This window comes from Prosopis cineraria, unplaced genomic scaffold (genome assembly GCF_029017545.1).
Source record: "Prosopis cineraria cultivar Desert tree isolate PC_DT_omini unplaced genomic scaffold, ASM2901754v1 PC1731, whole genome shotgun sequence".
NCBI classification, from domain to species: domain Eukaryota; kingdom Viridiplantae; phylum Streptophyta; class Magnoliopsida; order Fabales; family Fabaceae; genus Prosopis; species Prosopis cineraria.
In genome coordinates this window covers 1-21,396 of record NW_026557056.1, presented here as the reverse complement: position 1 = coordinate 21,396, position 21,396 = coordinate 1, and the positions used below count along the sequence as shown (strand labels likewise).

The following is a 21,396-nucleotide window of genomic DNA, read 5'->3' as shown; positions in this document are numbered from 1 at the left end:
GTAATCCTTAATTGGACGAGATACTTTGAGGTCAAAAAAAAAAAAAAAATTGGACGAGATACCCCACTGCTCAATGCTTACCGTCAAAATGCGTCATTTTGCGAGAATTTGAAGTTTTGAGGGGCAAAGGGGAGTGCTTCTAATTCATGAACAATAATGCAAGCGTACCTTCTGGTGGGACCCATCCCCATCGCTGGCTGTGGTGGCGGGTTGCACTCCACCGTCGATTCCAATCTGTTCATCGCTGCTCCACCCAGCTGGAGTAACCGTCGGCACCGCGGTCTCTGGCACGGTTACAGGTGGGGCTCACTTATTGTAGCATCGTCCTCGGCTGCGGCAGTCAACGGCGAACAGAACCACTACGTCGTGTTGGGCCTTGATCAGACTGCCACCGCTGCCGATATCAAAAGGGCTTATCGCCTGCTCGCTCGCAAGGTTTGCTGTTTCCTTCGTACTTAAGTATTAGGGATTTGGGTTCTTTAACTTCATATTCCAATTATGTTTTGATTTTTGTTAGTCTGGGGATTTCGGCTTGTGATGGACTGCAATCGGAAGTATGGACTTTAGAGACTCTGGACTCTGGACTCGGAATTTGAGAAAACAAATTCCTGGCTTCCAGCTATTGCTTAGAGTTATGGGGTTTTAGATAACCTTCACACTCCTACTTTACAGTCAGTTCTAGAAAACTTGTTAATTTTTTTTTTAAGCTCATTTGGTATGCTTGTATAGATGCATCAATATTCAGTACAATGGAAAACATTTGAACCATGTAACAGAGTTGTATGATCGCTGAATTGGTTGTCTTTTGAGCTAGACTGACCCAAAAATTTGGCATCTGGCCTTGAAAATTTTCTACGCAGTTGGAATTCCAAGATTTGGCGGAAGCTGTATGCTTAAGGGATGGATTAGTCACTGACCTGGAAGTTGAGTGGATATAGTAACTGCAATGATCTGGGTGTCCTAATTTTATTATATTATGCAACCTTTCCGCTAAGGATTTGCAATTAACCATGAACTAGAATGTACCGACTTATTTCTCATTCTAATAAAACTCTGCTGATCTTCGTTTCAATTAAGCTTTATGACAACCCAGAATAGGGGAAGGGTATTCTTTAATAATTTAGTTAAACTATGTATTGATATGCCTTATGATTGATTTTTTGGGAGGACGGGAGGATTGATGGATCTGGTGCAGAAAGGTGAGAGCTGATTAATTCTTGACGCAGCTTGTTGTCTTAGCATTGGATTTTCCCAGTTTGGACTCTGACATTGTCATCATAATGATTTAACAATTCCTGCCTTGAAAAATTCTATTATTTAAGAAGGTTTTTCTGCTTTGTGGAGATCATAGCAGAGAAATGAATGCAAACATTGTATTTTTTAGGGGATGACGGTTCACCAGTTATTCTTCTTCCCTTGTTCATTCTCGTAGTAGGCACTTCCTTAAACCTGGCAACGAGGGCACAGCTTCTTAACACATTCAGAATTGCAGAGCGTTTCTTTTTGTGGAGCAACAGAATTCTCGAGTTTAAGCAATATTTGATAGCTTGATCATGAATTTCATGCACGAATATGCTTTTACACATGTGCTAAGAGATACTTCCTCCATTTTTATTTATAGGAGAAACTATCACTTTCAACTTATTTTTTTATATAAACAAAATAACATTTTTCAATAAGCATTTATTGCAAACTTCTTAAATTACTCCTTATAATTTTATCATTCATGATCATAAGAAACAATTAATGACGGCTTGATTGACACAATTAATAAAGAGTATTGTAGTCTAACTCTTTTATTTTTAAATATAATTAATATAGTTAATTGATTTTTTTAACTGTGTGATACAATTTTTTTCTTTTATAAATAGAAATGGAGGGAGTATTATGTTCAGGATAGCTGTTTTATCTGCTCTCACCATATTAGACTCTGAAAGAGTTCAATGTGTCTTTTGATTTGGATCTCAATTCTAGTATTTGCTTTTCTTTGTAGTCATTAAATTATACTTCACCGATGCATTCATACGGAAATAGCATTCTCAATCCTCAGGAGGGCGCCTTTGTGCTGCCACCTTAAGCCTAAGTAGCCCCATGGGCTCTGCTTTCATATCATATAATTTTTACTTGGATGCTTGAACTGCTTGATTGCAGCATGACATATCCTAACTGAAATTCTTGCAAAAAATGTTATGTAGAATTATTTCTCTCGCCTTGCCCATAAATTCTCGTTCTTAATGACAATGATCAACACATTTTCCTTGTCTTTTATTGTGCTGTGATTGCAGTATCATCCTGATGTTAGCAAGGATTCACAAGCTGCAGAATTATTCAAGAGCATTCGTCGAGCATATGAAGTGAGCATTACCCATTTACCTTTACTTGCAATGTAGAAAAATGATTGTGTATAATGTACGAGGAAAATAGTTCAGGGCAAGAGGACCTCTAGGAACCCTCAGATGCCTGACTGTTTCCTTTTATTACTTCTGGTTCTTCAGCTTCATGGTTTATGCCTGGGGAAAAATTGAAGCTGACTAGATGGTTTTTGAAGATTGCAGATTGTTTGAAAACGAACATCATACGTAACGTTAAATCATTCTTCATTTTAAATTCAAGCTGAAACCACTAGACAAATTCTTACTTCCGGAATAAAAAAATCTTGTAACTTGGAACGGCTTAGAAAACACTTGAGGTTCCTTGATTCTCTAAGGAATTTAGGCTTTTCTTTCACTCTGCCTCTTGGCATATGTGCTTTTTAAAATCCAGATATAATTTCTACCTTCATCCTTAAAACAGGTTCTCTCCAATGAGGCAACGAGAATTCAGTATGATCAGTCTCTAAAATTTCGCCAGCAACCTTACAGGAGAAGATGGAGTTACGGCACGGAATTTGATGATGAGATAAGAATGTATAGGTGGGCCAAACTGAGGCAGAAAATGCATGACGAAGTATACTGGGAGCACTACAACGTCAATGAGGGCTCCTCCTGCAACAGCAGTGAAACAGAGGAGGAAGAGGAGGAAGAGGAGGAAAAATTAGAAGAGAGAGGTTCCTTCATTGAAGTTCTTAGATCAGCATTCGTGTCACTGTTATTGTTCCGAACATTTGGATCCCGATTGTCCCTCACATTTAGCAGCCTGCTGGCATTGTTCGACAGGAAGCTGGATACTGGCTATAAAATCGGATATGTAATGGCATGGATTCTGGGTGGTAGGGGTGGCATATTGCTAACACTATGCTTGTCATTTGCAAGTTGGGCTTGTGGAAAAACCAGTAGTAGCGTAGTTTCGCTAGTGGTGGTAGCCATGTGGGTTGGGTCCTATCTTGCTAGGTATGCACCTCTTCCCCAAGGTGCTCTGCTAACTCTTATCTACATGTCCATTAAGCTACAATCTGACCTATAAATATAAACACCATGCTCCCACTGCTACGCATGGTTACATATTTTTTCCTGAAATGAGTGGTTGTACGTATATTTCCGTATGAATGTAGTACGTATCCGTTGAAGCTGCTTGCTTGTATACTAAATAACGAATCTTCTGGGAAATTGAATGCATTTCATGGCTTTAAAAAAAAAAAAATTGGGCAGATCAGTTGTCAGGCCTCGGAAAACTAACATCGAAATTTTCAGAAAAAGTGTTTAGACAAGCAGAGTTTTACACCAAAGTTTCTCCTCGTCCATTTCCATATCAAATTGTAGTACTACAGCCATTCATCTCCAAAACAGATGAAGAAAATAAGGAAGATAAGATTGTGCGTATTTGGGCAAGACCATTATTGGGGACACTAGTCCTAAGAGTTTCTCTGTTCCGTGTCCCTGTTCACAGCCCTCAGATTTCTCCAGAGATACCTCCCACTAGCCATGTCGACGAATACCCAGAATCCGTTCTGAATCGCCTGAAACCCAAAAGGCATTGTGGTGAGGGGAAAAAGGAGAGGAAAGGACAACCAAGAACCGATCGTGAAATAAAGAGCGCACCTGTTTCAAATTGAAATCATTCTTGGTGGGAGACTTGTCTTCACGAGTAGATTCATCGGAAGCGACGCGAGTGTCCGGCGAGGAACGCACCGTCCTCCACGCAAAATAACCCGCTAGCACCGCGGAGAAGAAGACCAAGATGAACCTCAGAGGGCACATAACTTCCTCCAAGGCCCCAAGAAACGGAAGAAGCGGAGATTCTGGAGAATGATAATAGAAAGAGAAGCGCGAACGCGGTGTGGGCTTGATGAGAATAAAATGAAGGAATTGAGGAAAAGGAAGCAAAGGCGCGTGCGTTTAGAGTGGAAAATTCTCAACCACTATGCGACTTTTTGTTGTTTACGATGTCAAAGAAGTTGGCTTCGCCAACAGCTTCCTTCTCTTTTAGCCAAAGTGCCATTCAGACATGGCCCTATCTGCCTCTACGGTATTGTTATAATTATTATTTGCTTATTTTGGTCATTCAGCGGCCATTACTCAACGTCGTGCCTGTGCATTCATAGTTGGATATCCTCCTCCCATCTCACAAGTATTAAAAATTATTTGAATCTGCTCATTCATTACATGGTGCGGTCCAGCTGTGCCCACTACTATGGGATTATCATCTAGATCCCACGTTCCCCACTTGTGCAATTGACAAAAAGCCTCCAACATTGACTACAGTTATACTCTTCTCGTTTTTTTTATATATATATATATATAATGTATCACACTATTTAAAAAAATTAATTAAATATAATAATTATGTTTGAAAATAAAAATTTTGAACTAAAATACTTTATATTAATTAAAATAAATATACATTAATTATTTTTTGTTAATGTAAATTATTATGAGCGATTTAAAAAATGTATAATAAATATTTATTAAAATATGTGATTTTACTTATATAAAAAAATAAAAAATAATAGTTTTTTTATAAATAAAAACGAAGTAGTAGGTTCTTTATTTTTTTTGGTACAAAATTTACATTCCTTGTTGTATTGGATAAGAGAAAGAAAAGGTTTGGATAAGAACAATGACAGGGCAAAATATTGGGCTGGTTTGGCTTCTGGGATCCACTAACTTTTAGTTTTTTAATGGGCTCGTATTTTATGTTTCCAGGTTTTAATTTAACCAAGTCCCTGATAGCTATTTTGGGCCATTGTATGCACTGCTTATAAAATTGGTCTATTCAAAACTTATCATCAATTTTTGAATTCTTATTAAAAAAATATTCACATTCAATGCATAATTGTGATACAAACAACATGGCCTCCAATAAAAAAAATACAAGTGAGAAATAAAAAAATTATCATTAATAATCAATTAATCAATCTATATTTACTACCTACATACCAATACAAGATTTGAGCAACTTGTCAAGACTAATATTCATACAAAATATCATAATGCAAGAGAGACATATCTGATTACTCGCCCCAATCAAGGAAAAGGGAATCTATCCGATGTCTATAGTGGAAAGGGAGTTGAGGTACAGAGTATATTCTGATATGGAATTCCATCTAAAGATTCCCTCGTCCATGCATTGAAATTATTTACTTACTCTCATCAATCCTATCATCCTAATTCTTACAGTTTTTTTTCTTTGGGACCAGAATTCTTGAAATTATTTTTAGAAGGGGTGTCGATATTTAATATCAGATGGATATTGAACTTGAGGAGGACTTGATAAGAAAAAAAGAAAAAGAAAAAGAGCAGTGCTTTCTCCTGGAGCAGTGAATAAGTTACACTTTATTCCGTTTCATTTGATCAACTTGTCTTGGTGTCAGAAACACTGTGACTATGCATAAAATATATTTCCCTACTGTTCCTATTCAAACGAGATATTTGCCTCAACCCTCTATCTCTCTCTTTCTTGCCCACCTTTCACGGCTAAAATGGGACAGGGGCACAAAGCAAGGAACTTCCAAGAGTCAGACAGCCATGCAAATGCTGTCAGGATACCAAAATAAAAAATAAAAAATGAAGATTTAAAAGTTGAAACAATGATTTGCTACACTTGAATTGAATGAGTTTCACATTACATTTAGTGCTGTTGATGATCGTGATCGTAAGCAACTTGTATTGTTTCGGAATAAGGGAACATGCATTAACTCTAATGGTTAGAAATAGTGGAGTCATCTTTCTCACCATCTGCTGCAGCAGTGCTCAACCAAATTGGGAGTATTATGCGTAGAATAACTGCATCCAGGTACGTGCATTTTAAGTAGAAGATTCTGCGGATGAAAGAAGGATAAGACATGCCTCAGTGGATCCTAACGTCGTTTAATTTCTCTCTTATCTTGTCCCTTTTTCCTCTTGATTACTTTTTTGATTACTTCATCACAAAATGGCTCATAAGAAAGATTCAGCATCATCACGCACTTCTTTTAAAAAGAAGTCCAATACACGAAATTCACTTTCGTGGTCAAAAAAGGAAAATGGTTGCAAGACTTTATCGAGTTGGCAGGTTGTGAGAGCGAGTTTTAGTGTCGTGAATTATGCAAGCTTTTGTCTATTTTTCCTTAGCTTGACTGTAAAAGGAAAATTTGGAGAGCGATTGATGAAAGAGAATTTGCAATGATGTTTCTTGTGAAGATGAATAATAGTATATAGTGATGATGATGATGTTAAAATTGGAATGGTACCAGCTTCGATCTGGTCATACGTCGGTGTGATAGCAATACAGGGACCGAATACTATTTCATCACCTCCAAATACTTTGGACGTACTTGTTTATTGGCGTACTCAAACAAATTCTGTGAGAGTCAGCAGAAGTGTTCGTTGGGGACAAGACAAGGATAGGTGGAGTTGCATGTTGGAGTACACAATTTTCACGCCTATTCTGGAACCATGTGAGGCCTTGACAGATTTCAATATTGCCTTCTTACGTTACATTGAATTTAGAAACCAGATTTCGGTCCTTCCAATTTCCAAAGATATATAACATCCTGAAAATTGGATTCATTATTGAACTGGTCGAGTGCTGGTTTAAGGAAAATTATAGTTAAACCGTAATTAAACTTGTTATAAATAAAATATTTTATTTAATCAGTCAATATATTGATTTTACAGTTTAATACTAGGGGCTATATGTTTTGGCTTCAAGTTGAGGTTATGCGGAAATTAAATTAGAATGACGAACTTTTTTTATAATCAGTATGCTCCGTCACTCATGAGAAAATACTATGCTCGTTGAGTTTTTTATGTTTTTGCAAGCGTGGTTGAGGTGAGCAAAGAGATTCCAAGTCCAATAAACAAAATCCATGTTAGTTGAAAGGAATCAGAATTATTTAAATATAAGGTCTTGAATTCAAATTCATACAAATGTTAAAAAAAATTGAAATAACTAATCATAATTAGACCCGACAATATTCAGATAATCCAATGAAATAACTAAAAAAAATAGAAATTCCAAGCCTAAGCATTGCTTCTCATAAAAATTTGCAACAAGCTAAAATCAAGGAAGAATGAAATTGGATCATTAATTCAAGTAAAGTCTTAACAAATTTTAAAATACAAAATAGGTCTCTTAAGTCTTTAACTAATATTTTCATATATTACAATCCATTTTCAATTTTAAAATTGAAAAAATGAGTTGTAAATTTAACAAAAAAATTGTAAATTTGAAAGATAAAGTTGTCATGACTATGAGTGTTCAAATAATGACATATTCCTTTTCAAACATTATCATTAAGATTTGTATTCCTTGTTAAAATGGAGAACGCAAGTTATAAATTTAAAACGACAAAAATTGCAAATTTGTCTTTCAAATTTGTTGTTTTACAATTATATATTTTAAATTTGTAACTTTGTCTTGTTCAATTTTTAACTCTTTTTCCTGAATTTAATATGGAGCATGAGTTTTAATAATTAAATTTAAAAAGAATTTTGTAATTATTTAGACACTTTTAAAAATTTATAACTTTATTTCTATATGAACATTGTATTTTGTTTGGATTTCCAAATACAAATTAAAAATAAATAAATAAATAATAGTTTTTATAATAAGATATAACATAATATAAAATACTATTGTTGTAAATTGAAAATGCTTTCCTTTTTATGATTTTCAAGTCCGGCCTCACAATTATGATTCTATCCAATTAAATGTCTTGATTTGAATATGTAGAAAACATGAAATTATAAAGGCAAAAATGGAATGAAAATAATCAAGAATTTGATTTGATAGTATATTATAATTTGTTGGGTCGTTACTCATTAATGAGGGGAAAAAAAAACCCTCTAGTTAAGTCCATAAAAAAGGTAGAAGAATTCTTCTCCTTAGAACGGGGGAAAAAATTTTGAAAGGGAGAGAAAGAAGAGACAGGTAAAAATCCTCATGGTACGTTGCTCTATAAGCTTTTTCTTTTATCATTCACTTTTATATTTTTCTCATAATACATGGGTTATTATGTTTTTTATTGGGTCTTGAATTTTACTGAGTGTTATCATAATTGTTGTTGTGGGTATCGTGCCTCCAACTTCATTTCGCTCTAATCCAATGATATATATTTGTATTCCCAGTTGAATCAACACACTTTCCTTGACGAGAGATAATCATGTTTGAACTTAATGAGTCGCAGAGATTTGTGAGCAAAGTATTCTTTCTTTGTTTTTCCTTCACGCGTGGAATAAATGTGGCTTTTGGTGAATATAGTTTCTCTCGGTCCTGTGTTTTCCTAAATTATTATCTTTATACTTTGTGATGAAAGAAGAAAAATGGAATCCGAAATGGGATACAGTGAACAATGCTAAGTTGTTGTAGATATTAATTTTTGTGTCAAGACTAAATCATCCTCATCTTTTTAATAAATTTTTTTTAGGATTGCTATGAGTAGTGTTGAATTACCGTATGCATTTAGAGTATTAACCAGTGGACCGGTTCTCATAAATTAATTTATGAATTTATATTTTTATCTAAATACTTTCTTGGAATGAGTTGTTATAATAATAATGATAAGAAAATTTAGTCCAAAATAATATTCTTTTAAAAAACTTAACTAAAATACTCTTATCCTAAGTCAAGTTTAACTTAGTAAATAAATATTTTTTCTTTGTTTGTTTTATTTTATACTATTTTAAGTAATTAAATTATTTTATTTTATCAACGGTAATTAAGATATCACAAAAGGATAATTTAAATTTCTACAATTAACTTAAGGTAATCATTTTTATGAATGAGTGTTGTAGTGTATTTAATATCTTTTGCATGCACAAAATTTTTTAAACCCTCGCAAATCATCATTAAATTTATTTTCTCTTATGTGGTTCTTCAATGTCTTTTTAAAAACTTTGATAGCAATTTTTTTTATTATTTATAGGCATCCTCCGATTGGAGGCAATCATGTTTGAAACATGATGTGTCATTAAGTGTATGTACCTCTCCTAGCAAATATTCAAAAATTGATTTGTCATGTTATGAGAATTAGGCCCTTTCACTAAACCTAACCCCCTATCGGTGCGACTTCCATTTCCTTTTTTGACTGCATCACTCGATGTCTTTAGGAATGAGGTATTACCACCTCTCGCCTGAACTAATCTGAACCCATTGTGTAGGATCATTATTATCAATGACAACCTCACGAGTAATTTAAAAATATCTTTGACATATTTACTTAATACAATTGCATATCTCAGATTGTGAACTCAAGACCTCAAGATAAGCTAATTTAACCAACTTTTTTTTTTTACATTTATTAATTTCCCTTTTTTGAGAAAATCACAATTCATGCACGACACTCCCAATTTTGAAGTTTTGTCGTCTTGATTGTGCAGTTTGCTTCTTAATTTTAATAGGAAACACAAGTCTTAATGATTAAATTTGAAAAGTATTATGTCATTATTTGAACATTTTTAAGGATTTACAACTTTATCTCCTAAAAATATAATTTTATCTTGTTTAAGAATAAAACGATGCCTTTGAAATTTTAAGTGTCATCCCCTTGAAAACAAACCAATCCTTATATGACTTTTAGACTTAAAAGAACCGGGTAGTTTATTATAAGAAGTTGTGTAGGTTGGGAGAGAATTCCCTTCTCTGCCTTCCCATCATTTTCCCCTCCTCTACTCCTTTTAACTATTAAATTGATGTTAAGACAGTTTAGATTTGATCTCTTAAAAAATTATTATTAAAATGTTAAATTATAAAAAATATAAATAATAAAATTTAAGCTGCTATAATTTAACATAAAAAATTAAAAAAATACAAAAAATAAAATATTTTATAAGATCTCAAATCTAATGTGAATTTAATTAATGATTAGAAATTAAGAAAATGGTTGGGAGAGAACGGAAGGGCAGAAGAGGCCACCCTTCCATAATTACCTTATATGGGCCCCTCTATTTTTCATTCTGAAGACTAAGAGGCAGAGCACGTGAAACGTCACATTTTGAGAAGCGGTTGAAAAAGAAAAACTAAACACGGCAAAGAAATTTTGGTAGAGGCTTGTTCAGCAAACACCAAATATTTTGAACGCTAAGATGTCGTGACCCCGCAAAGAGAAATTAATCATTGAGCCTCCACACCGTACTACGCGGTGCCAGTGCCATCTTTTCTGGATGACGCTACTTCAATCAAAAGGCCGTAACCATTAATTATGTCAGTGGGGGGAAATTCAAAGCAATCATTTATTACTGAGAGTCCATTATTAACCCTTTCTGTAAATAATGTAAAAAAAAAAAAAAAGATGGCCGGGCTATGTGGAGATCGCGTTGGATTCACGTACCTGCTATGCTGACCCATTTGTATGTATAATCGATAGTCATGTTGCAGCGAAACCCGTCACCCACGTTCGCTTACAACCTGTTCTGTCATTGTGAGCGATGCTAAAGTGTTTTACAAAGTGTCTGAGAGAGAGGGAATGCGAAGGGTTATAGGAGCTTGAGTTGATATATGCTGTCTTGTGGATAATACGTCCTTACATGAGCATCATATTCCTTCTGTGAATTGTAATTCTGACTAAAGCAGGCGCGGCAGCAACTGATTTGATTGAGTTGGTTTGGGCGGATTTGGTGTTTGCGAGGAGTTTGCTTTTGAATTGGATTCCACCGGGAATTTAATTCCGATTCTCGCAAGAGTCTGGGTTTTCCTCCCTCCCTCCCTCTACATATAAATATAAATCCCCAAATTTTATCAGGCGTCGGACCTGAGGAGTCTCCATCGATCGAACCCATCCTCACACTAACAACTTATCTCCAGGTATGTTTCATAACTCCCTAGCATCTCTCATCGATCTAAATTATTTTTACCTCCCTTTGAAAGGTTTGGTTTTCTCAGCAACAAGCACCTAGTGTTTTATGAAGATTTTCGCTGAGCATAATGGTTTGTTGCATTTTCACGGAATCGTTTCTCTTCCTGAACAGTAACATGGAAGATGATCAAAACTATCTGTTTCAATTCCGGTATATCTTATGGCTTGACTTTAGTAACAAGGAAGTCGGTGCTTGTTTCTAGAGTGGGGAAAAAGATATTTTTTTAGTCCCCTCTAAAACCGGGGAGAGAGTTCTCTCCTCTTCCCCTTCTCACTCATTCTAACCATTTAGATTAATAACTAGATGGTTAAGATTTGAATTCTTACAAAATTATTATTAAAATGTTAAAATATAAATTATAAAATTTAAATCATTAAAATTTAGTAACACTTAAAAATAATATAATATAATATAATATATTCTATAAAAATTAAATTTAAATTTTTAAATATTAATTTAATGATTAAAAAATAAAAAATGGAGGGGCAGAGAAGAGGAGAGAATCCTCCCTTCCTTTTTGATCAAATATAATCAATTTTCTTGGGTCCATTCCACATATAATTTATATAGGAAACTGACGTGTGCTTGAACTGGATTGGATATGTGCAACGAATGCACGAACTTGGAAGTGGGACCATAAATCTTGAATCTGAACCCTGCAGTCTAGGATAATGTTATCTTTTGAATACAAAATTGTTCACCTAACCAAAGGACTTTCGTATTGTAAACGTTTAGTTTTATTTATCTGTATAATTAATTGATCTTTTTTCATAAAAAACAAAACAAAGCACCGTAGGAAGCCGCCTTCGTAACGGCATCTGATTTTCATTTCTTTTCTATCCTATTTGTTGAATTTTTGAAACAATGGTTTTTTGGCATAGAACAGTGTAGCTGCCAAAAATGGCATTCCAAAGTTTAATATTAAAGCATGCCTAATCAATAATAAAGACTTTCAACTTTGTAACTATTTCATATCATATGCATGTATCCTCTCATCTACGCAACTATTAAAGCGTGCCTGCTTTATAACCCAGGCACGACCTTTCTCATTATTTTTCTGCTAAGATTTTACATGCTGTTAATTTTAGGACGATTGTGTTTGTAAATTGTAATTGTACTGTAGGCTCATTGAATTTTATTGGGTTGAAATGGTAAAGCAAAGCTGGCAGGGACACCTAGCATCCCGTTACTTTACGCACCACCCAAGAGTTCCTTAGGAAAATTTTCAAGTTATTCGATTCAGCGCTTGTCCCTTAAAATACAATAGCAGAACAAATTGCCAACCAGGGAATTTTTGGATATAAATAAATCAGAAAAGAAAAGAAATTTTGTTATCAAGGTGGAAGCATATATTAGAGAGCGGGATTTGCAGGATCAATACTACTGGTAGAACATCGTGAAAGGCAAGTACATGATGAATAGTTTGTGGTTTGTATTTTTTATGTATCTGTAATAAAATATTATGTAGCGAGATTCATGCTTCCGCAATAGTGGAAATGAGGTATGCATATGTTTAGAAGAATAAATGCTAATTAATATCCGTGCCTTGAAAATGACAATTTTGAGGCTCTGGAAAGCAATGAATTTATTTTCCTTACTTTCAGCCACTATAAACAAAATAAAACTCTTCTTAAAATCCTTCTTATCACCGCTCACTCATTTTGTCCCTTTGTTAAACTATCTTGTGTTGCATCTGAACTGTATAACACCTCCTGAGATGGTTTTGGAGCCTCTGGGAATGCAAATTCATAATATAGATTCAATAGAGCCCTTAGTTGTTGACCTTTTGGTGTGTCAACAGGTGATTTTCTTGTGATTATTTATTGGTAATTGTATCAGCACTTAGCCCAGTAGTATAGCATAACGTGATAACAGAAAGGGCGCTGGCCAAACAATCCATCATAAATACATTAAGACGGTAATCATGAATCCCAGATCAGCTTTGAAAGAACAGAAACTTTAATCTGTACTTTCATACCATGCGGCATGGTCGTTTATCAAGACCAACTTTTTTCTGCTAGAATGTTACTAGAGATATAAAGAAGTTTAAATTTCTGAGACAAAACAGGTAAATTTTGTTGAACAAATTAATAGTCTTTTCTCCTGTAGAATGTTAAAGCTGGGTCTTCAGTGTTTTACTTAGAGGCAACTGACTGATTTATTTATGCATTTGATAGCGTGCCACATAGAACCATGTCTTGGTAATGAAACTATAAGTTGTAACCTCCTTTATTCAGCCTTTGGAAGATAGGAAAGATATGTTTTCCTCCTGACTTGCTGACAATGAATTTCCTGCTTCAAGGCCACACGGGATCGTACGTTGCTGGTACTCATCCATTTTGGTTTCCCATATGACCGTTTAGCCGCCTCTTAATACGATATTATCGTTGACATTGAGTTGACGTGGCTCTGTTGCGCGTGTCGCTGGGTTGTCTAATAAAAAAAGTGGGCAGATAGATATGTTAACTCGTCCCCCCGCATTGCACATATAAATGCATAAGACGCATGTAATCGTAACAATAAAGATACTGGAAGCTGTGTCTTCGTCATCCTTCACATATACCTGATCAGGAGACTGATTCTTGTTTTAGATTTTTTTGGCTGCCGTGGGGAACAATGAATGCACTAGTAGCCACAAACAGGAACTTCAAATTGGCCTCTCGGCTCTTGGCTTTGGATTCCAAGCTTGAGAAAAGCTTACTCATTCCATTCAGAGAAATCAAGGCAAGTAAAATTCTTCTGTGTTTCCCTTGAAATTGTACGAGCAAGTTATTCTGACTTCGCCCTTTCTCTCTCGCGTAATTCATTTTGTCAAATGAAAGTGCAGGTTGAGTGTACCATACCTAAAGACGATGGCACCTTAGCATCATATGTTGGATTCAGAATTCAACACGATAATGCCAGAGGGCCGATGAAAGGAGGAATCAGATACCATCCTGAGGTTATATATATTCTGATCTCTGACTCTCAAAATCTCAGTTACTTTGCCAGAACTATGATGGATTTAGATGCTGTATACAAAGGAATCACAAGAATGACAAGATCAACACATGATGGACCAAATTACCATTATTTTTCTACCCCTTATTGAAGTCATCGTGCGAACCCTTGATATGATTTTTGTATCATTCGGGGCGCTTTAAACCCCTGTTCTTACCTGCATGATTTCTTGGATTAATTAGGTTGACCCAGATGAAGTGAATGCTTTAGCGCAACTAATGACTTGGAAGACAGCTGTCGCAAATATACCGTACGGTGGTGCCAAGGGGGGAATAGGGTGCAACCCTTCAGAATTAAGTGTGTCGGAATTAGAACGGCTTACTAGAGTTTTCACTCAGAAAATTCACGATCTGATTGGAATTCACACAGATGTGCCCGCACCTGATATGGGAACGGGACCACAGGTCGGTCTGTATAAAGATTTTGCCCAGTGCATTTACTTCTTCTTGTTGTAGATCTACTAATGCTCAGGTTCACAGGATCTTAATTCTTATGTATAACATATATTGAATTTGCTTTTAGAACTGAGCATTGTCTTTCTGGTTGGTTATGCAGACTATGGCATGGATACTGGATGAGTACTCGAAGTTTCATGGCTATTCTCCTGCAATTGTGACTGGAAAACCTACAGTAAGTAAATTATTCTTGTTAATTGTCAGTCTCATGCAATCATGCTTAATAAAAAATATCCTTTTCTTCCAAATTTCCCAAAAAGGATCTTGGTGGATCTCTGGGCAGAGATGCAGCCACAGGAAGGGGAGTCCTCTTTGCCACAGAGGCTCTGCTTTATGAGCATGGGAAGAGCATTTCTGGACAACGGTTTGTCATACAGGTACTTCTGCCGTTTTTTTGACTCAAATTGGTATCTGTATCATTACTCGTGAATGTTGCAAGCATTTTATGGCGACAGCAGTTTCAACTTCGACGACACTGCTGATTGTAATGATGAATGAAGAAAAAGAATTATTATGTATTTGGAGTAGTGATAAATTTGAGAAAAACAATTCAGGGTTTTGGGAATGTGGGATCGTGGGCGGCACGATTGATAAGCGAGAAAGGTGGGAAGATAGTTGCTGTGAGTGACATTACAGGTGCCATAAAGAATAGCCATGGAATTGACATCCCAAGCCTTCTCAAGCATTCCAGAGAGCATCGAGGCATTAAGGGATTCCATGGTGGTGATCCAATAGATGCCAACTCAGTATTGGTTGAGGACTGCGATGTTCTCATCCCCGCAGCTCTTGGGGGTGTCATTAACAGGTACTTATCCTTGAATAAGTCTTCTGTTCTTCCCCCAGGCAAACAAAATGCTTATGAAACTTGAAATAGCAGAGTATTTTTGTTTTTCCTTCTTAGTTTAGTGCCTTTATGATAAAAGTGAGGTACGAAGGACTCTAAGATCACATTTGATTACTAGAATAGAATGAAATAGAATTGATTGAAAAAATTAACACAAAAATGAACCAAATCATCATTCCTATTCATGGTAAATATGATTAAATTCATTAATATATACTATGAATGTAAGAACAATCACACCCTCCAAAAATTTCATAAATCATAATTCTCAACCTAGGAACTAAATTACCCCATTTATTTATAAATGTAGTTTGATCATCTTATTTTTATGTTTATTTTTTTCAATCCATTCCATTTCATTTCTTTCTAGTAACCAAACATGACTTAAACTTTTATCTTCCAACTTCCACTCTGGTTGAAGGGAAAATGCAAATGAAATCAAAGCCAAATTTATTATCGAAGCAGCCAATCACCCAACTGACCCAGAGGCGGATGAGGTCGGTGTATATTCTCCCTTTCAATATTAAAAATGAACGAGGAAGGAGAAATAGTGTCATTAACTGTAAAGTTAATCTGCAGATTTTGAAAAAGAAAGGAGTTGTAATCCTTCCAGACATATATGCCAATTCAGGAGGAGTCACAGTCAGTTACTTTGAGTGGGTGCAGGTAAATCATAAGACCTAACATGTAAGTTTATAGTAGAATCTACATTATCAATACGTTGCATGTTGGTTTTGTGATGCGCAGAATATCCAAGGGTTCATGTGGAATGAAGAGAAAGTGAACAATGAGCTGAAGACTTACATGACGAGTGGCTTCGAGAGTGTGAAAGAGATGTGCAAAACCCACAATTGCGATCTTCGCATGGGAGCGTTCACCCTCGCAGTTAATCGTGTAGCTCGGGCCACAGTCCTTAGAGGGTGGGAAGCTTGACATCTTCAGTCCATGATTGCTGCTGCTGCATTGAATAAAGCTAAAGAATACCTGATTCCGGACATTCTAGTCTCTTGTTTGGTAATGCTACTGTGAGAGATATACATCCACCATTTTTTGTTGTTATAACCTTCCCCTCAGCTTTATTTGGTCCATTTATGCCTGAGTTATCAAAACAAAAGGCATGTCCACCCAACATAATTTACTCACCTGTCATGGTCATTTCCTTCATCTGAAATAAAATTGTTTTAGATCCTCGGCATGCAAGACATGCTTCATCTTCCCTGGTTATCCCATAAGCATGATTGAGATGGAAGTAAACTATAACGACATTGAGAATTTTGACCCAATTAATTGATGTCCTTATGGACTTCTGGAATAATATCCAGATAGCAACAGGTGGTTTTAGAAGCTATGAAGAATGAATTGGTTTCGCAGAAAATTAATTCGCAGTTTTTTTTAATAATTTACCTCATTTTTAAATTAGTAGTTTATTTTATTTTAATCAATTCATTATAGTTTAATTCAATATATATATTAGTCCCTGAAAATTAAAATTATTAATGAGTATCTAACTTTCTCAAAACAAAAACTTTTGAAGTTGATAGAAAATTTAATTTATTAATACTTTAGAAAAAAATTGGCCTAATACAACGTTTTCATTTTCATTAATTTTTTATGAAAAATCTGTATGTATAAAAATTCTTATAACTGTATAAATTTTAAGTGATAAAAATTATGTAATTAATTATAAAATTATTTAATTTTCTAATAAAAATATAGATATATTTATTTTTAATTTTTTAGAGGAAAATTTTAAAAATGGTAACTTTTAAGAGCAGATTTGGATCCCCTCTCATAAACTGTATGCAGTGGGTAGCAAGTAGGTTCATATCTGCCATCAGATTGATCATACGGTGAAAAGAGAGTTCGGTGTAAAATTTATTTGAAATCTATAAAAATAAGGAAAAATGACAATCTGAAATATGTAAAATAATAAAATTGATACATGATAATTTGATTCCTTAAAAAGCCATAATTTCATTGAAGTACCTAAGAATTTTTCTGTTGTTAATGAATTAATATAAACAATTAAACTGTCCTTGATTTAAATTGACAAATTACCTTAACATGCGAACTTGTGATTTATTATTAAATTTTTATAATTTAAAAAAAACTTATAATTTTTTAAACAAAACTTAAGATTGGTACTTGTTATTTCTAAGACAAGAAATATTAAGAACTTGATATGTGAACTTATGATTTACTGTTACATTCTCGTAATTTTAAAAAGAAAAATTGTGATTGCCATTTGTTATTTCCAACATTTTAACAATATCAATAATTTGAAATGCGAGGTTATAATTTGCTATTACATTCTTATAATTTTAAGAAAAAAAATTATAATTCTTTAAATAAAACTTATGATAGAATGAAGGATAATTTAATCACTTATATTAATTCATTGATAACAGAAAAAGTTCCTAAAAACATTAGTAAAATTATGACATTTTAAGATACTAAACTATCATTAATATAATTCAAAAGGATTTTATTATTATTTTTCTTAAAAATTTTTTTATTTTTTTTTTATTTTATATTTATCAAAATATTTAATAAATCTATCCATTATCAATATAAACTATTCGGACCTTAGATATTCAAATTTAATATTAATTGAGAATAAAAATTTTTATTTTAAATAAATTATTTATCTAGAATTATTTTAGATGGTTCAGATTTAATATTAAAATTTTTAATAATTTTTATAAAGTTAATTCTGTAAATTTACTTTAAATAATTCAGATTTAAAATGTTTCACTTATAATTTAAAATAAAATTGTAAAGAGCAGATTATCTTTATCTTTAATATTGTATTTACTAAAATAAAAATATTTTAAAAATTAATATTAAATTTGGATTAATTAGAATAATTCTGGATAATCAAATTATAAAAAAATTAATAAATTCAAATAATTTTAGGTTTGAATAGTCCAGATTGATAATAGGTAGATTTAAATAGTTTGATCATAAAATAAACATAAAAAATATTAATTTTGTACTTTTACAGATTTCAAAAAAAAAAATTTACATCGAACCATCTTTCTACTAGACATGACTCCACTTCCCACCCACGGTATGCAATCTACAGGAAGGGATCCTAAATAAACAACAAAATTTAATTTAAAATTAAAGAAAACTATAAGAACCTATAGATTAATTTTTACTTTCTTAAATATGCAATATGTTAAATTACATATTTTAGTTTTATCAAAAAAATTAATTGAAAACAACTGCAACTTCTGAATCCACGGACAACTAGTGGTAGCATCAATATAACCTTGGCAAAAGAATAGTACAACATTCAAATTTTTCAGAGAGAACAAATCTCAATTACCTTGCAACCAACGAATCAAATCTACTACAAGAGGAAGCTGTGAAGCAACTCAATCTTTGAGAAACATTTCAGCCTCCGATCTTCTCTTCAACACATTTCATAAGCCATAACACAACACAGACGTCTCCTATGATCTCCCCCTTCTCCCGAAACCACCACCCCTAGGAGGACCACCTCTTGCACCCCTTCCTCGAAAGCCCCCACCCCCACGAGAACCTCTGCCTCCACCTCTAGAAGCTTGTGGTTGCCCCCTGCAACAGCAACCAACCATTTAATTTGATTGAATTCCAATTGCCACAAAACATTAGCCAGCTATGTCAGCATAGCATGTGCAAGTATAAAATTTTGGCAACCAATGCTGTTGATAGTGAGATAAAGCCACACCAGTCGTAGCCAATTGCGTAGTACAGAAGTGCATCAATGAAAACAAGGGCGAGCACTGTAAAAATTAAGTAAAAATAGTAGTACAATGCCATCTAGGTATATAACAGTATATCTAGATGAAAAAGCAAAGATTAAATACAGCCTCCATTTCAGCAAAATATTGTCTCCAACAATCTAAAGGGCAAAAAGGACCAAGCCCGCCATCCTTGCTACTAAGGCAAGAAGCAAAGGATCCACTTGATGAATGACTATCCAATAATCAATAGATAATCCCTTCCACCCGGTTAAGCTATTGCATTGCATCCCCATGTCAACGCTTCCTGAACCAACTAAAGCAAGGAATATGAGGATTAAGGGTTAAGAGGTTCAGAGTGAAGCAAGAAATATGAGGATCAGAGTGCTAGCATCCCTCGCTCAAGGCTGTATAGAGGTAAAACAGTAGCTGCCTAAGGCTACACTTATCAAGGACTTCACTTGGAAGGTCTGTTTAAGTTAGAAGCGAAAGCCCCACAAGCAAAAAAAAAAAAAAAAAAACCATCTTCAACCTTCTCCTACTTCCATTCATATCCCTAAAAAAACATTACAGTAGGAAGCATTAAAAACTATGAATACAGAAATAATCCCCTCCCGAGGTGCAAAATAATGAGATGAAAGCCTTTAAATACATGAAAAATGACTTGAAAAAGAGAAAGAAAGCCGTTTTGATATACTTTTCAAATGGATAGATGATCATGCATGACATTCCAGCAAGTCCATAAAGGGGGAAAAACTCAGGGTTGTACAGGATAGAGCAACCAACAAAGGAACTGAAAAATCAAGCTCACCCGCTTAGTCCCAACAGAGCATACCATTGATCAAATCGTACTATAAGATATGAATCTGGTTTTCCTTCTCCTAGTTAGAGAAAAATACTGCATAAGTATATATCACAGGACTGGTAAAACCAAAGTAATGCATCCATCGTATTTTATAAGCCTCCACCTCCCAAGTGAGGGTAAAAATAGAAAATAGCCTAGGAGATTGGAAGTAACAAATTCAAATAATTATGAACTGCTGGAAATCACATTAATTATGCAATGAATGAGCAGGTTATTTCTGCAATGACATTGTAAGAGAAACATAATTGGGTTGTGGAAGAAATCTAGCAAGAGGCAACAATTTCCTTGGATCATATAAACTTGTCGCCAGATGAATACGAAGTTGCCACATTCCCTTCCATCATCTTAATGAAAAGCATTGCAACAGTGCGATTGAATACGGAAATTACATCTCACTTCTAAAAAAGGACAGAAAAATAAAGGAATCAGCAACTCAACAAAAAAATCAGAACTCACAGCGTCATTTATGGGGCTAAATATTTCCTCAACTTCCCCAATCTGAGTCATGTTCTGCAGATATATAGGAGAGTTAAACGTGGTAATCTTTCATTTTTAAGCTTTGTAACTGCGTCTCCTTCACGCATGTAGAAATGTTGAGACCTCTGCATATGTCAAAGAACCCCTTTAAAATACGGTGCTCATTAGCTCCGCAAGAAGCTGGGAAAAAGGAAAAATCAGTACAAGTGTTATTTGGGGGTGGGTAAAATCCGTAAAACACAAGTCGGACACTGCCCGTGGTGTTTAATTGCTTCTACCACTACAAAAAGCAAGGGAATTCACTATCTTCCCTTGCAATTCCTAAAACCAAAATCGAAAACAGGCCAAAACACTTTTTCTTCAACGGCGAGCACAGAATTTGACAACGTATAACTTCTTCCGCCTCCAGGCAACAAACCTATAACTTCGGTGAGCGGGCCTTCATCACGAAAGCCGCCTCCACCACGACCTACGCCGCCACGGCCACCTCTTCCGCTGCCACCATCTCGGCCCCGTCTAAATCCGCCGCCGCGACCACCCCTCGGAGGTCTCATCTTTCACCATTCACCAATAAGAAGATCTACAATAACGGCCCGTCTCGGGCTTAAAAAAATAATATATTTTTAAAAAATTAGACTTTCAAACTCTAATTTGATAGGTTTTGAAAAAATGAGTTTGAACTCATGCAACTCATTTAGATCAGTTGTTTTTTTTATTTTTAGAAAATAAACCATTTTTAATTTTTAAATTAAATTTTAAACTTTAAAATATATATTTATAATTTAAATTTAAAATTTTTATTATTTATTTTTAA

The 21,396-nt window shown here is 34.5% G+C and overlaps 3 protein-coding genes and 1 pseudogene across 4 annotated transcripts; 2 read left to right on the top strand and 2 right to left on the bottom strand.

The window, feature by feature from the left end:
• The first annotated feature begins 83 nt into the window (after positions 1-83).
• On the top strand, positions 84-3,505 carry LOC129300748 (uncharacterized). Its single transcript, XM_054939335.1, has 3 exons — positions 84-435; positions 2,286-2,354; positions 2,794-3,505. Exons 1-3 carry the CDS (start codon positions 157-159, stop codon positions 3,400-3,402), a joined length of 957 nt encoding a protein of 318 aa, XP_054795310.1. The 5' UTR covers positions 84-156; the 3' UTR covers positions 3,403-3,505.
• A 147-nt stretch (positions 3,506-3,652) lies between these two features.
• On the bottom strand, positions 3,653-4,373 carry LOC129300749 (uncharacterized). Its single transcript, XM_054939336.1, has 2 exons — positions 3,978-4,373; positions 3,653-3,895 (listed from the first exon to the last, which is right to left on the bottom strand). Exons 1-2 carry the CDS (start codon positions 4,134-4,136, stop codon positions 3,791-3,793), a joined length of 264 nt encoding a protein of 87 aa, XP_054795311.1. The 5' UTR covers positions 4,137-4,373; the 3' UTR covers positions 3,653-3,790.
• A 6,395-nt stretch (positions 4,374-10,768) lies between these two features.
• Positions 10,769-16,728, top strand: LOC129300747 (glutamate dehydrogenase 1). 2 transcript variants are annotated; one of them, XM_054939333.1, is made up of 10 exons: positions 10,769-11,160; positions 13,805-13,937; positions 14,041-14,154; positions 14,396-14,617; positions 14,769-14,843; positions 14,929-15,045; positions 15,223-15,473; positions 15,934-16,009; positions 16,092-16,178; positions 16,260-16,728. In XM_054939333.1, the coding sequence occupies exons 2-10, from the start codon at positions 13,830-13,832 to the stop codon at positions 16,443-16,445; spliced, it is 1,236 nt and encodes a 411-aa protein (XP_054795308.1). In that variant the 5' UTR covers positions 10,769-11,160; positions 13,805-13,829; the 3' UTR covers positions 16,446-16,728. The 2 variants fall into 2 exon arrangements, with proteins under 2 accessions (XP_054795308.1, XP_054795309.1); XM_054939334.1 differs by lacking the exon at positions 10,769-11,160 and adding an exon at positions 12,463-12,616.
• Positions 16,729-18,771: 2,043 nt separating this feature from the next.
• On the bottom strand, positions 18,772-21,168 carry LOC129300750 (H/ACA ribonucleoprotein complex subunit 1-like protein 2; annotated as a pseudogene).
• Between the last annotated feature and the right edge of the window lie 228 nt (positions 21,169-21,396).